The 17,258-nt window shown below is 37.4% G+C and overlaps 1 protein-coding gene across 1 annotated transcript; it reads left to right on the top strand.

Moving 5' to 3' along the window:
* Nucleotides 1-218: 218 nt before the first annotated feature.
* Nucleotides 219-6,288, top strand: LOC107771041 (GTP-binding protein At3g49725, chloroplastic). Its single transcript, XM_016590372.2, has 13 exons — nt 219-877; nt 1,771-1,835; nt 1,949-2,011; nt 2,221-2,310; nt 2,415-2,527; nt 2,714-2,782; nt 3,611-3,755; nt 3,840-3,895; nt 4,049-4,099; nt 4,809-4,863; nt 4,951-5,007; nt 5,172-5,291; nt 5,400-6,288. Exons 1-13 carry the CDS (start codon nt 439-441, stop codon nt 5,919-5,921), a joined length of 1,845 nt encoding a protein of 614 aa, XP_016445858.2. The 5' UTR covers nt 219-438; the 3' UTR covers nt 5,922-6,288.
* The last annotated feature ends 10,970 nt before the right edge of the window (nt 6,289-17,258 follow it).

Raw genomic sequence — 17,258 nt, 5'->3', positions numbered from 1 at the left:
AAATTTGAAATATAACTTAATATCGTAAAAGAACAAATCCTGATCATCAAATTGTCAAAACAATAATAAATTCAACAAATTTATTTTGCAACTAAGAAGAAGAAGAAATCCTAAGCACAAAGAAGATAAAGGCAACATCTAAGAAGAAGAAGAGAAAAATATATGTGTCTTTTTACAAAAAATGTGTATATATATGAAGTTAGCTATTTTTTAAAAGTGAGTACAAATTCAATGGAATTGGCAAAATTGAGAGCCACGTGACAAAATTTAAGCCTGTCAACAAGGGTTGGGCCGTCCAGACAACAAAACCATGTCTCAACTACGGTTTTGGCCCAACTCAGTACGCAACTCCACCGGCAGTAACTGTTATTACCTATTCATGGCGTAAAATGTCAGTTGACACCGGCAGAGAACGCCTAAGGAACACTGTCGTCTCCGATGTTCCGAACAATTTTTCACTTGCGATCTTTCTCAACCCCCATATTTTCCCTTCCTCAAGCCCTTCGCCACTTCTCTCATTTCTCCATCTCTCTACCAGCTCAATCAACCCACTTGCCCGTTAACCCATCACCACCGTTTACTGAAAAGTCTTCATTCCATTCTGTGTCATCGCTTAGTAGCTCGCTGCTTCTACAGAAGCATCAAGATGGGTCAGGAGATGAGTTCAATACGGACCCAAAGAGTCCTCCAAAGCTATTTGTTGTTCAGCCTCGGCTTCGGCCTGATTCCATTCTCAAGCCTAAGCTTGAGGAGGCACTGAACCTGGCTAACTCCCTTGAGGAGCAAAGAGATGGGTTATATGATACTGAGTTCCTTGATAAACAATTGCCCCCTCATCTTGTCGTCCAAAACCCTGCTGCTCGATCAACTCGCGCTGGTGCGTTTTCCCTACCATTGTTCCCCTGTTTTGCTTAGTAGGAGTAATACTTTTCGTTTTAGCTGATACCCAGCTGTAATGCAGCAACAACAACAACAACAACAACTATTACTGCTACAACTCAATTCCAAACTAGTTGGGATCAATTGTATGAAACCGAGGAGTACATGCATTAAAATTCTGTAGGAAATAGGAAGCTTAATTTGTGGGGAGTGTAGCAAGAGTTAGCTCAACTGTAGCTTGTAACACCGAGAACTTGGATCTGCAAGGTTAAACTCATCTCGCAAGTTGGAAACAATTTAGAAATGAGCTTAATATGCTTGCGTTGTCCAAGAATATGCTTGAACTGAGGGAATAAAGGACTCCATTTGTTCTAGTTTACGTGACCTTATTTTCTTTTTGGTCTGTCCCAAAAAGAATGACCCGTTATTATTTTAACATAAACTTTCTCATTTTACCCTTAATAACAATCTTTTTAGCCACACAAATGTTATGTCATTGTTAAGACCACAAGTTTCAAAAGTCCTATAGCCACACAACTTATAGCATGTTTAAGACCACAAGTTTCGAAAAGTGTTTCTTTGTTAAACTCCATGCAAATATAAACAGGTTCAAATAAAATGAAATAGAGGGAGTATATTAGAAGAAGAATATAACACTCAAAGCAAGTATTGTTTATAGTTGTCTCTAGTATATGTTTGTCCTATAGTAACTCAGGTGGTCACCTATGCTCTGATATTCTTCCTTTCATAAGAGCCCAATTGTTGTTCGAGGTGGAGAGTTGGAGTCTTCCTGAAGTTATCAGTAGGAAGGATGGCTAGCTATTGCTAATTATTTTATCCATCACTTAATTTTGAAATGATTTGTGCATTGTGCTTGCTATGATATGACAGATACGTTTTTCGGACCTGGAACTGTGGATAATGTTAAATGCCATGTAAATGCTCTGGAAAGTAAGGTAGAGGATTTAATATCTGGATGCAATTTAGTAAATTCAGTAATCTCTCCCTGTATTATGGAACTGTTAGCGGCTGATCAGGTTGATGTTGGTCACCACCATTTTGTTGGCAGGAAGGGATAGATGCCATTTTTGTAAATGCAATTCTCACTGGCATACAGCAGCGTAATTTAGAGGTAAGTCACTGTATTTGTTGGTCTATTCATTTTCTGGTGAAAAAATAAATTAATTGAGCCATTGGAAAAGTTGCTAACTTGCTGTACTTGTTAGTATATTTATTATCTTAGGACAAACATGTTTCTCATAGCCACAATTATCCATTGGCAAAGGGCTTACTGTATTTCCCTTTTCCTTTTCTGTTTATGTTTTGTCCTTTCACTGGCAGCGGGCTTGGGGTAAACCTGTTCTGGACCGTGTGGGCCTTATAATAGAGATTTTCAATGCACATGCTCAGACGAAGGAAGCAAAACTACAGGTGAACTACTCTCTGCTATGGTGTTCGATGTATTCTCACATGATAGTTTCTGGACGAAGAGGGAATACTTAGTTCTCCGCATCTGACTTTCCATTAACTTACAGGCTGAGTTGGCTACACTTATGTACAAGAAAAGCCGTCTTGTTCGTTTACGTGGTCCTGGTGGACGTTATGCTTTTGGTGTAGCTGGAGAAGCTGAAGTAGTTAGTGCCAGAGGGTAACTTTATTGCTTGTTGACTTAATCTCTATTCAAGGATGCTTTTGGAAATTCAATGAAGTGCTTTCTGTTCACATTTATCCACTTGTCAATAATATTTTTTCTGTAATTAAGATGACTGCTAAAGTTTGGGAAATTCCAGTGGCTGCTCCAGGAGTATCTGAAGTATGCCATTTTCACTTGCAGGAGAGGAAGTGGGGGACGTGGTTTCATTAGTGGTGCTGGAGAGACAGAATTGCAGCTTCAGCGGCGAAGGTTTGTCACTCACTCTGACTGAGAAGATGTATTATTTTATTATTCTAAATCTTTTGTGGACAGATAAAGCTGGAAAGGTTTTAGTCTATCTGTAGAAATTGTAGAGAACCTCTAATGTTAAATCGAACGAAATGGATATTGGGAATTCATAAGCCCAACTAGCTTGGCACTGAGGCTTAGTTCTTATTATTGCTGTAGACAAAGCTGGAAGTCAAACTTTCTGTCAAGTTAGCTATAGCAATATATTGAATGTGAATGTTATGCGTACACAACTCTGTCTATACGTCATTATGCAAGGCATCTCTGTTAACTGTTAGGAAGGTTATTTGAGAGTCAAATGAATATGAGCCTGACTTACTATATTAGAGACTTTGATGCATAATGAAGCTGATTGGATGAATGAACCTCAAGCATGGAATAGGATTAGTTGCATTTTGTCTTCTGTCTAAAGGACAGTGATTTAGTATGTATAATAGCAACTATTACTCCTTTCAGTGGCTATAAACTTATCGTATTTTTAGTGATCACATGTCTATTTTATGGAACTACTTGTCAAGAAAAATGAAAATGATTAGTAACTAGAAAAATAGAATGTGATAATATATGATTATTCCCTGAAAAGTTTGTCAACAGAAATATGTATCACTCCTTTTCCAATTTTCTTTTTTGATTGGTGAATTATTTTCAGTCAATAGTATAGGTTTTCTAGTATATACTTTAAACACTCCCTTTGGTATTGTCACCACTTGCCTGATGATGGTCCAATATCGTTTAGCTCATGCCTGTATCCATATGATATATTTCTACTCTAACTGCCTTCGGTTTCAGAATTTTAGAACGGAGGAATCAGTTGTTATCTGAAATTAAAGAGGTTCGTCGCACACGAGCTTTGCAACGCGCTGCTCGCAAGAGGCATGGAGGACCAGATGGTCAAGAAATTCCTACAGTTGCTGTTGTTGGTTACACAAATGCTGTAGGTTGATCAGAACTACATGAATCCCTTTAGTTTGATATTAATGCAATCTCTCGGTATTCATTGAGTTTGTTTCTTTAACAGGGGAAATCTACCTTAGTTAGTGCAGTCTCGGACAGTTATCTCTACTGCGATGATCGGTATGGTAAAGCAGTTGCTAGTCTGTACTTTCATTCTGATGCTGGCTGTCTATTAAGCTTTTAACTCCTAACTTGCCACCATGCCCTTCTATATCTTATGCTGGCAAGATGAGTTATATGACACTATCTGACATTTGGGCTCTTCATTTGCAGATTGTTTGCCACAGTGGACCCCAAGTTAAGAAGTGTCATTCTCCCATCAGGGTAATACAAAATTGGGTGAATTAGTAAGACCTTCCATCTAGTTTAGCGAAATTAAGTGGACGTCCCTTTATTCTCAAAAAAAATAAGTGGACTTCCTTTTAATCTGAGAAATATCTAGGATATCTTCTTTACTTTTCCCAAAGAAAATATCTAAGATTTCTCCTCAAGTTTAATGTTTTGTTACACATACCTCTGCCGCTGTTATTTGTGCTATTAAAAGCAATAGTGTCATAAAAATTAAAGTTCTTATTCGAATTTTGTGTTACAATGGTAATGTCTTACCTAAAATCTATAGGAGAGCCAAGAGAGAGAAATTTGACAAATTTTATACGTTGTAGCTTATGACTAAAAGTTAATTGCTGATGGACTTCAAGTTTAATGAGTTCACTTACTGTTTTCTCCATGCAGTTAACTTTTGTATTTTCATTTAACTTTTTATTGGAAAAAGTAGTCGAAGTTTCGCTAACAATCAATTTTAAAAAATGAGGCTATCTTGCTCCGAGTATTCAAATAGACTTCTACTGTTATACAAGTAGGTTCTATGATATTTCTCTCAGTGAGTGGAGGTCCATGAGATTTTCTTAAGTAGATGGGATGTCTAAATAATTGACTTTACTAAATTTTAAAGTTGCAAAAGTGATTTATGCCGTCCCCCAAGGCTGATGGCTCGGCCCTTTTTTGGTCAATTGATTAAATACTTCATATGCAGAAGGAAAGTGCTGCTCAGTGATACTGTGGGATTCATATCGGATTTGCCAACACAGGTGAGTGGATAGTGTCAGTACCCGCTCCTCCTCTTGTTATGGCATCAAAGACCTTCAGAATCACTTGGAGACTTCTTGTTTTTGCAGCTAGTTGAAGCCTTTCATGCAACATTGGAAGAAGTTGTTGAAGCCGACCTCCTTGTGGTTATCTTCTTTCTCTAATTACATTTTTGATTTTGTTAACTTACTATGTGCTGGCGACTATAGCTCCACACAACTATTCAACTCAAAATTGCAAATCCTTGAGCTGAAGGAAAGTTGCTTGAACTTAGAAGCTTCTAATCTGACGGATTGCTTAATTGTTGCAGCATGTGCTGGACTCAAGTGCACCAGACCTAAAGGAGCAGCGGGAAGCAGTGTTGCAGGTTCTTGGGCAGATAGGAGTCTCTGAGCATAAGCTCCAGAATATGATTGAAGTTTGGAATAAGGTAGGGAAAATAACTACCATTCCCAAAATTTAAGGACAGGCGGTGATAATCGGAAGTTCTAATACATGGATCCAGATGCATTGCTTCAGTACTTTTATATTTATGTAGATTGATCTTCACGAGGATTTTGTTGGAGATGGTTATTGCAACGAGCATGAAGTTTCTAGCTGGTCAGACGAAAACAATGATGTTGCATTCAATAACTTGTGTGAAGAGGACCTCCCTGATTATGGTGCTAATGAAAATGAGGACTTTGAGCAATCAGAAAAGCTTGGACAGGTTATAGATGATCAACAAGGTAACTACACTGATGAATGGTTGGTCTCAGGTGATGAACAAGATTCCTGGGTTGATTATAATAGTTCCTCGGTGGGCTGTGGGAGTACTGAGGTCCAGCAAAACAACCACTCTATGAAGTCGGATGTTATTAGTAGCGAAACCCAGTCCGTTTCTGAGTCTGCTACAGATACACATGTCAAGACGTCTGCCTTAACAGGTGTTGGATTGCAAGAGTTGCTGGAGCTTCTTGATGAAAGATTGAAGCCCCAGAAAACCATAGAGAAGAATATCTTTAACCGCAAATGGAGACCACCACGCACAGAGGATAGCAGAATAGCAGTTGAACAATAGTATATATAAAGAGCAAGACAAGCATTCCATCTCAAGGCAGTTGTGTTTATCCACGACTAAAGAGGAATTAAGTTTTAACACAATTAGGAGGATTTGTGACTAGTAGCTACATGCATCTCCTTGACATAGAAGATTGGAACATGGATTGGAGCTGCCTTTGGTCATTGGTTATTGGGGATGTGTTCACTCCTACTGTGAATGCTACACTATGGTTGTCCTATATCTGGTGTTTCTATTCTCTGAATATCCAGAACTGCCTATCAAACATCGAATTGCATTCTTAATTGCATTAAATTCCAAATTGACGATTTTTTTGGAAGTTAGCCAGTTGGTTAATCTTTGGTTTTGTTATTACTTGTTAGTTTAATTTCCCCTCTTGTTCTTTTTAAAAATCTTTATATCAAAACAAGAAAGTGTATTAATTTGGAAAACTAATGGTTGTTTGAACAGGTGAAGGGACCAAAACTAAATGACAGGTTAGATGTTGCGACTCTGAAGCCATGTTTGCTGAGGATAGTTGAAGGTAGGTGTTTATTAAATTTCCTCCCTAGGTTCACGTGTTGGGTTTTATTATTTTAATGAAAAAGTATTAAAATGGAGTTTGAACTTTTGTACCCTAGAGAAAGAAAGAAAAAAATACCTCAAATTTGACGCTATATTTTCAGCCTCCAGGCATGTTTAGGGAATTCCAATGTTGCATGACTTCAACTTTTGTGTAAGATAATTTAATTAATAAATAAATATTGTTCTCGTTTGAAATCAGATGTGTCGCTTTGCCGTTACCTATTTTAATATTTTTGCTCCCACATTTAACGGACTCTTTCTATAAGACACGTGGCACGATCTTAAACAATTTAACCATCTACCCTTTTACCCTACCCGTTCAGCCCCGACTCGATATCCAAACCCACCCCAAAAGAACCCTAAGTCTAATCCATATATATGGTTCTTCTCCTTCGTTTATATGGGGGAAACTGTTTCAGCCCATCTAAGGCTGCTGGATTCAAAAAAAAAAAAGTTAGATAATTCTTTAACTTCGGGAGCTGAAGCTAGTGTTTGGCCATAAATTTTAAAATTTATTTTGAAAAATCTAATTTTGGTGAAGTTTGGTTTGAAGATGAAAATGTGTTTGGACATCTGTTTTGGGTGAAGTTTGGTTTGAAAAAACATGAAACATGACTTATACCCACAAGTTCTAAAAACTATCACAAATATCCAACGGTATCATTATCAATAACATTCATTATATTATCGCAAATCATAGTCCTGAACATAAATAAATTTGATACAAAATTATCATTTTTATAATGAACTACATGATACAATATCAGATGACCGAGAAGACGAAGCAACATCGTTACAAAATAATAAATGGTGGGCTATTTTATAAAATATAAAAGTTTGGGGTAATTTTTTAAAAATATAACAGTGATATTTTGGCCCAAAATCAGCTATTGAGCTGGTTTTGAGATTTGAGACTTGGGATTTGGGATTTGGCCAAAATGTAGGCAAAATCTATGGCCAAACATGTGTTTGTCAAATAAAACCCAAGTTTATTTTGGCAAAATCTATGGCCAAACGGGTCCGAAATTTCAAGTTTGAGTTTTAAGAGTTGGTTGTGTTTCAAATCGGGACCGTAGTAGGAATTTCAAGTTTGAGTTTTAAGAATTAGTTGTGTTTTAAATCGGGAGCTGAAAACTTAAACTCAAACCGTGGCTCATTGTTTGGACGATTTGGTATTCGAACACTTGAATAACTTTCAAGTTCTTTGTGATGCTCGTAGTTTGAGTTTTGTGCGAAAATTTTAGATCCACTATTGATGAACAAACTTTGAAATTTAGATGTGGGTTTGATGTTTGAACTCGAAAAAGATGAACTGGGTATTTTAATTTCGTTGATGTTTGTTCGAATTGGTACTTTCTATTGTAATTAATATTGTTTATCAAGCTTCAGTTGTTAGTACACTGTTGAAACTTGGATTGAAGAAGAAGAATCTCATTGCTAAAATTTCGAGAGCTATTCGTTCACAAAAATTAAAAAAAACATAAATGTCATTGTTGAACCTTGAAGGTCTTGGGATTGAACAAGATTGGAAGGTTATTTGGGACAAATTTGAACTAGATTTGGTCAAGATTTGGTCGACATTTGACAGCTCAAAATGCAGCAGTTGTTTATCTTCAAGAACTTTGCATAATTCTGAAAATTGCTGCAATTTTACAATTGCACTTTAATGTGTTCTTACTCCATTTCGTTGTTTACTCTTGGTTAGTTTAGCTTAGCATTAGTACATATTAACTAAAATCTAGTTTTTGTGTTCTTAAATTGTCTGTGCTAATTTTGTTCGTACTAGATTAGCTTAGGCCGATGAAAAATATTAGTTTTCAAGGAGAGAGAATTTTGTAAAAGAAAAACCTAATGCAAAGAAAGGGAAGAGATGGATATAAGGAAAAGTTATAAATTGCACTAATGATGAAGTTAAGGAGAGTGAAAAAGGTAATGTAAATGGGTCTGGAGTTACGAGTATGGATACTAGGTTGAAAATGGAAAATAGGTCTGGACACTTAAAAAACTGCCACGTGTATGCAGGGCACGACTCCGTTAAATGTGGGGGCAGAAATATTAAAATGGGTAACGACAGGGGTAGATAGTGAAGAATAATATAACGGGGGATACTAATAACTATTTTTCAATAGTACAGGGACATATCTAGCACTTTTCAAGGGTGTTCAAAGTCTATTTTTAATCAATAACAAGTAATATTTTACCTTATACGTATTATAATTTTTTGGCGAAGGGTAGTCAGTTGATCACCCTTGGGCCAACATAGCTTTGCCTCTACTTACAAGAATGATTAAATTAGAGCACACCAACCTTATTTGTTGAAGGCAAGAGATGTAGATAGGTTATGGTTAAACCAATGGCGTGTATTTCAATAAAAAGTAAATACATCCTCCATTTCAATTTAGATAAAATATTTAGTTTATCGAGAGTCAACAGTATGAAGTTTGACCAATATTTTAAAATATTTTTTCTCATATTGATATGAGAAAAGTTACAACTTACAGTACTTTCGAATAATTTTTGAATATTTAAATTTTAATTTTAAAATATTGAGGTGAACTAAACTAATTTAACTTCAAAATTTTATTAAATGGACTCTCGATAAACGAAATATATCATCAATATTGAAACAGAGGCAATAGGTGTTAACATGTCACAAAATTGGAAAAATGAATCTTCACAATTACCTTCAACTTCAAAGTTAAAAACTTCACCTACTCCCCATTAATACTAATATCTATATGTAGTATATATTAAACGGAAAAGGGCATACAATACCCCTTTACTATATAAAATAGGACAAGCTAGCCCTCTGTTAAAAGTTGGTCTCTATTCTGCCATTGCCGTCAATAAATGGGCTCGTATATGCCCTCCATTACTAATGGGAGACTCATAAAACCACATGAAATATATGTGAGGGCAAGTGTAACACCCCGGAAAATTTTGAAGTACTTAAACGCTATTAAGAAAGTTGATGTGCGCTAATTATATTATTTTGTGTGTAGACAAGGACTATTATATAAATGATATCAATTGATCATGATAATATATGTATGACGTGCATTAAGAATGGTTTATGGTCTAAGAAGATCCCCAAGGCTAAGTCAAGTTGAAAATTTTATGATGAGATAAAGTTTCAAGTGAGTTCGCACAAGATCCTATTTCAAACGCATGCTGCAACCAAACTATAACTACTTAGGAGATGATCTACCTATCAAATTAAAGCCCTTTGAGTCTAGTTTCCAACGCTTCAAACCGTTCGTTATTTGTACACTCCTACAAGAAGTTATGACCAAATTATCAAATGCTGGGAAAATGAGATTCTGCTATCGCGAAAGTGCTTCTACGACCGCAAACTGGTCGCAGAATGGACCAGTACAACCCAGTTATTGGCACCGATTTTGCGGTGTATTTTTCGACCCGCATATCCATTATGCGGTCCATTATGCGACCACAGACCTAATTTCGGAGGGTTATTTTTTTTATTTTCATAACCCAACCCCATTTTTGATAAATAGGCTTTGGGGCTTATTTATGGGCAATTATCTGAGGAGTTTTAGAGAGAAGTGAGAGTGTTATAGAGAGAGAAAGTAGATGAAGTGTTTTGTTCATCAAGATCTTGCCCAAGCTTTGAAATCCAACAAGGAAATCTCACAAGATCTTCATCTAAGAGGTAAGGTTCCATACCCTAGTTTTCAATTTCGGATTTGGATAAAAGATGGTTGATTGGGAGTATGATTCTTGGGTGTAAGATTATTATTTATGCATGCTTGTACTAATAAGGTTTGTGGGAAGATTGTTGAGCTGAAATAAGTAAAGATAGGGTTGTGGAATGAAGGAAATCTTGTAGAAGAAACTTTGTAGTTAAATTTGAACACCTAGTGTTTGATAAAATGCTGAAATAAGCTGAGACCATGGATATCTTCCTAATTATGGTTCAATTTTGTTATGTCTCAAAATAGATTGGGATTTCTAGAATTTCCGGGACGTTGTAGTAATTTAAGGAAAGCTCAAAGCGAGGTATGTTGGCTAAACTTCCTTCTTAGAATTGAATTCAATGATGTTCCTGTAAGTTTCAAGTATGGGTGTCTCAAGTTCCTTATTCTATATTCCGGGTTGTTTCCAATCAATTTGAATGTCCCAAATAAGCAAAGTATCGAGAATTATGTATTCAAAACGTGTTCTGAATGTTCCTATCACATTATTTTATTTTTTGGGAATGTGTTCAAGAATGATATGTGTATTAAAATGCTATGTCTTTGAGTGGTGTTTCAAAGGAAGGTTATGATGTCAAATTGTGTGAGAAAACTCAATATGCTTAAGACTCTTAATTGCTCATATGTGTACCTAAAATATTGATTGGAAATGTCTTATTGTTGATAACCTACATAGATGGTTGGAAGTGAAATAAGTGAATTGAGGATATAAAGCGTGGCTAATGTGCGAAGAGTGAAAGTTATACTTGTGGCCAATGGTGCCCATGAAATGAGATGATGTGAGAAAGATTTAAAATGAGCTTTGATTCAACTATTCTAAAATTAACTTTGAAAATAACAACAACAACAACAACAACCCAGTAAAATCCCACTAATGGGGTCTGGGAGGGTAGTGTATACGCAGACCTTACCCCTACCCCGAAGGAGTAGAGAGGTTGTTTCCGAAAGACCCTCGGCTAAAAAAAATTTAAAAAAAGACAAAAAGAGACAATATGAGTATCACAGCAACAATCATAGGATAAATAGGAACATCATGAAATCCAGAAGAAAGATGCAAAGAAAGGGAGACAATATTAGTAAATATTAGTATCACCATAACAGTCATAAAAAAATAGGAACACCATGAAATCTAGAAGAAAGATGTAAAGCAAAAGCGATAGCTAGTAAATAGGACCTGCACAGAAAAGCGAACTAGTAAGTCACAACATTCTCACTAGTTATCTTAGACAACAACCCTATATGGCTAGTCCCACCATGTTACGAAGTAAGGCACAACTCAACTACCTCCTAACCTACAACCCTAATACTCGACCTCCATATCTTCCTATCAAGTGTCATGTCCTCGGAAATCTGGAGCCTCGCCATATCCTGCCTGATCACCTCTCCCCAATACTTCTTAGGCCGCCCTCTACCTCTTCTCGTGCCCTCCGTAACCAGCTGCTCACACCTCCGTACCGGAGCATCTGGGCTTCTCCTCTGAACATGTCCGAACCATCTAAGCCTCGCTTCCCGCATCTTGTCATCGATGGGAGCCACATGCACCTTCTCCCGAATATCATCATTCCTAATCTTATCTATCCTAGTGTGCCCGCACATCCACCGCAACATCCTCATTTCTGCTACTTTCATCTTCTGGATATGTGAGTTCTTAACGGGCCAACACTCAGCCCCATACATCATGGCCGGTCTAACCACCGCTTTATAAAACTTACCTTTGAGTATCGGTGGCACTCTCTTGTCACACAGGACTCCAGATGCTAACCTCCATTTCATCCATCCTACCCCAATACGGTGTGTGACATCCTCGTCGATCTCCCCTCCCCCTGGATAACCGAACCAAGGTACTTGAAGCTGCCTCTACTCGGGATGACCTGCGAATCAAGCCTCACATCCATGCCCACATCTCCTGGCTCAGCACAGAACTTACACTCCAGATATTGCGTCTTCGTCCTACTCAGCTTGAAACCCTTAGACTCAAGAGCATGTCTCCAAACCTCCAGCCTCTCGTTAACACCGGCTCGCGACTTATCAATCAGAACTATGTCATCGGCGAATAGCATGCACCATGGCACATCCCCTTGAATATGGTGTGTTAACGCGTCCATCACCAGGGAGAATAAGAACGGGCTGAGCGCAGAACCTTGGTGTAACCCCATTACAACCGAAAAATGCTTAGAGTCGCCTCCTACTGTCCTAACCCGAGTCTTAGCCCCATCATACATGTCCTTAATCGCCATAATGTAGGGAACCAACACACCTTTTGCCTCCAGGCATCTCCAGAGAATTTCTCTAGGAACTTTGTCATACGCTTTCTCTAGGTCAATAAACACCATGTGTAGATCCTTCTTCCTCTCTCTGTATAGTTCCACCAACCTTCTAACAAGGTGTATAGATTCTGTAGTCGAACGACCCGGCATGAACCCAAACTGGTTATCGGATACAGACACTGCCATCCTCACCCTCGCTTCAACCACCCTCTCCTACACTTTCATGGTATGACTCAGTAATTTGATACCCCTATAATTGTTACAACTCTGGATATCACCTTTGTTCTTATACAATGGAACCACCGTACTCCACCTCCACTCATCTGGCATCTTTTTTCCCTTAAAAATAATATTAAGCAACCTAGTCAACCACTCCAACTTTGAAAATAGAATTGCCTAAAAGCTTATGAACTCAAGTGATGCCCATCTGTGGCTGTTTTAGCTAATGCTATGTTTAGTGAGTATTTTCAATGTGTTTTGCATTCTTACATATTCGTGAGTGGAAATTGTGTATTGTCCCTTTTGGGAAAAAGTAATTCAAGAAAAAATGATGTGTTACTTGTTTATGATTTTAACTTGTGCTTTGATTGCCAATCATTTTACTCCATTTCTCGGAAAGAAATCCATTGTGTTTAAAATCTTCATTACTAATGAACCTAAAGTTGTGATTTACGGAATATTGTATATGTTGATATTTAGAATGATGATCCATGAAAGGAAAGATATGAAAGTGTGGAATATGAAATACGGCCATTGTGCCATGAAAGAAGAATCATATGTATGGCTAAGAGAGCCAATGAAATAATAATGTTGTAAGTGGTTGAAAGTACGGATTAAGTGATATAGGGTGTGAAAGGTTATGAGATGTACGTATTTGTACTTTTGTTTCCAATGTGTTATAAGCCCCTACGTTCTTGCGAGTAAAGACTATGATGTTCCTAAATGTTCTAAATGCTCTTAATGTTCTATGATCATCCATGGCAAGTACAAGTAAGTGATAGCATGAACATAAAATGTGATCGTTGCCTAAATGAGAATTTCGAAGTGTTGTATGTCCCAATGGTTTCAACTATAGTTGTATGCTTCTGAAATAATGTATGTAAATGACTCCGATTGTTAATCCCCAAGAGTCATGAACCTAGATAATGACCTCAAGAGGTCAAGGGAGTGAATAATGAAATGTCCTTTGTTAAATGATGATGAACCTTAAGAAAAGGAATTGGGCCCATGTGCCATTGAAATCAAATTATTGATTTACCATGCATGCGCTAATGTAATGAGTTGTGTTTCTCCATGATGAGTGTGAACATGAAGTATTCCAATGATATGAGTAATTACGACGCTAAATGTAATGACAAACTATGTTGCTTTGAGTTTATATATGGTATTGTGATTAGGATTACACCTTCACCCATATATATTGGGGTGAGGCGGCATTACCGCTTTGTGTAGGGATTGTGGTACACCTCCATCTGCGTATATTGGGGTGAGGTAGTAGGGCCGCTTTGTGTAGGGATTGGGGTATTGTGGAATACACCTCCACTCGTATATATTGGGGTGAGGCGGTAGGACCGCTTTGTGTAGGGATTGTGGTATTGTGGAATATACCTCCACCCGCATATATTGGGGTGAGGCGGCATGACTGCTTTGTGTTGGGATTGTGGTATTGTGATACACCTTCATCCGCATATATTGGGGTGAGGCGGCATGGCCGCTTTGTGTTGTGATTGTGGTTTGGTGATACACCTCCACCCGCATATATTGGGGTGAAGCAGCATGGTCGCTTTGTGTAGAGGTTGTGGTATTGTGATACACCTCTACCCACATATGTTGGGGTGAGGCGGCGGGGTCGCTTTGTGTAAGGCTGGTTATAAAGGATCCCCGACTTAATAACAATAAATTTGAATAGAAGCTCTTAATAAATTTGCTTGACGTTAACGACTATCTAAGCCCATTTATTGTTATCATGATTCATCATATTTATGTTGTATTTCCAAGCCCTTGAATAGGTGTATTTGTATCGTGTAAGTGAACGTTGTGAACAGTCTATGAGACACATAGATGTATAATATGATATGTGAACACTAAGGACGATCTACGAAATGTGTATGTGTAAAATAAGGGAGGAAGGTACCACTTTTGTTGTCATTGTTTGTACATGTTGATACAATTACATTATGTTATGTATTCCACGTATAGTTCATATGACGCAGTTGATCCTAAAAGAAGGTTAGAATGATGCAAGTATAATAAGACTTGAAATGTGATTTTATTGGATGTTTCGTAGTTTTTTTATGTACTTTATTTGCCTCTTATTTGAGTTATCATATTTTCATATGTTGTTTTGACTGTCTTACATACGAGTACTATTCCACATGTACTTATGTCCCTTTTGCCGGGGGCACTGCATCTTTTAATAGATGCAAGTATACTTCTACAGGATGATATGGATCTTTGATAGGGATCTTCTTCACTACTCAGCTTATGGTGAGCCCGCTACAGTTCTAGGGGGTGTTTGGGTCTAGTTCGTTTTATGTATATAGGTATCAATTTTCATAGAAACTCCATGTACACTATGGATCATGTAATTAAAGATTTGAGTTGTGTCATGTATTTATGTTCTCAGTATTTACAGCTATTTATAGAGTTGTGTAACCACCACGAGAAAGAAAATATGGGCCATTGAGCCAAGTGTAATTAATATGAAAGTCAAGAACTTATTATGTTATGGTAAACCATGCATGAGTAATGATGAGAGGTTAATGTAAATTAGGCTTGCTCGACTGGGTTTACTCGGTTGAGCGTCGGTCGCTCCTAGATTTCGGGGTGTGACAAACTTGGTATCAGAGCATGGTTTAGGAGTCCTAAGGTGTCGTGGAGCTGTGTCAGTAGAGTCCCTCTTATCAGTGAGTTGCCGGTCACACTTATAATAGGGAGGCTACAACGACATTTAGGAAATACTTCTCTTCTTCTATCCTCGATCATGCGTAAAGGTTCTAACTTTCTCGGAGTTCCCTTGTTAATACCAAGGAATGTTGCACATCGTGCTACGAAATGAGAAAGGCCTAAGGATTAAAGGGATGACGCACACGACAGTCATAATGTGTGAGTTACCCAATTGTCCTCGTAATGGAGGAAGGAAAAGCCAATGATACGACCAAAGGTAAGAAAGATGATAAAGTTGGCCTCGAGAGTCATAGTTGTTGATTTCATATACATGGTGCAAAGTGGTATTATCTATATGTTGTTTAGGATTGATTTTTGGGATTCTCTGACAGGTGGATAGGCCTAGTTATAGGGGAAACTCTGCCGAAATTTTAAGAATTTGTAAAGATAGCCAAATTTTAAGGGCCCTAAGTAAGTTGAGATTTTGGATAGGAAGAATAAGACCCATGTAGTCATAAGTGCCTATGTATAATGGTTTGAGGTAAAAGGATGGTAACTCTATTATTAGAGGTGACTTTTAAAACATCTGAGGACGAATGTTTTTAAGTGGGGGAAAATGTAACACCCCGAAATATTTCGAAGTACTTAAGCGCTATTAAGAAAGTTGATATGCGCTAATTATATTATTTTGTGTGTAGACAAAGACTATTATATGAATGATATCAATTGATCACGATAATATATGTATGATGTGCATTAAGAATGTTTTATGATCTAAGAAGAGTCCCAAGGCTAAGTCAAGTTGAAAATTTTATGTTGAGATAAAGTTTTAAGTGAGTTGGCACAAGATCCTATTTCAAACGCATACTTCTACCACACAATAACTACTTAGGTGATGATCTACCTATCAAATTAAAGCCCTTTGAGTCTAGTTTCCAATTCTTCAAACCGCTCATCCTTTGGACACTCCTACAAGAAGTTATGACCAAATTACCAAAGGCTGAAAAAATGAGATTCTGCGACCAATTCTGCGATCGCAGAATAATTATGCGATCGCGAAAGTGCTTTTGTGACCACAAACTGGTTGCAGAATGGACCAGTACAACCAAGTTATTGGCACCGATTTTTCGGTGCATTTTGCGACCCGCATAGCCATTCTGCGGTCCATTATGCGACTGCAGACCTGATTTCGGAGGGTTAATTTTTTTATTTTCATAACCCGACCCCATTTTTTTAAATAGACTTTAGGGCTTATTTAGGGGCAATTATCTGAGGTTTTTTAGAGAGAAGTGAGAGTGTTATAGAGAGAGAAAGTAGATGAAGTGTTTTGTTCATCAAGATCTTGCCCAAGCTTTGAAATCCAACAAGGAAATCTCACAAGATCTTCATCTAAGAGGTAAGGTTCCATACCCTAGTTTTCAATTTTGAATTTGGGTAAAAGATGGTTGATTGGGAGTATGATTCTTGAGTGTAAGAGTAATATTTATACATGCTTGTACTAATAAGGTCTGTGGGAAGATTGTTGAGCTGAAATAAGTAAAGATAGGGTTGTGGAATGAAGGAAATCTTGTAGAAGAACTTTGTAGTTAAATTTGAACACCTAGTGTTTGATAAAATGCTGAAATGAGCTGAGACCATGGATATCTTCCTAATTATGGTTCAATTTTGTTATGTCTCAAAATAGATTGGGATTTCTAGAATTTTCGGGACGTTGTAGTAATTTAAGGAAAGCTCAAAGCGAGGTATATTGGCTAAACTTCCTTCTTAGAATTGAATTCAATGATGTTCCTGTAAGTTTCAAGTATGGGTGTCTCAAGCTCCTTATTCTATGTTCCGGGTTGTTTCCAATCAATTTGAATGTCCCAAATAAGCAAAGTGTCGAGAATTATGTATTCAAAACGTGTTCT

The sequence above is a fragment of the Nicotiana tabacum genome, chromosome 17 (genome assembly GCF_000715075.1).
Source record: "Nicotiana tabacum cultivar K326 chromosome 17, ASM71507v2, whole genome shotgun sequence".
NCBI classification, from domain to species: domain Eukaryota; kingdom Viridiplantae; phylum Streptophyta; class Magnoliopsida; order Solanales; family Solanaceae; genus Nicotiana; species Nicotiana tabacum.
This window is presented reverse-complemented; position numbering and strand designations above follow the sequence as displayed.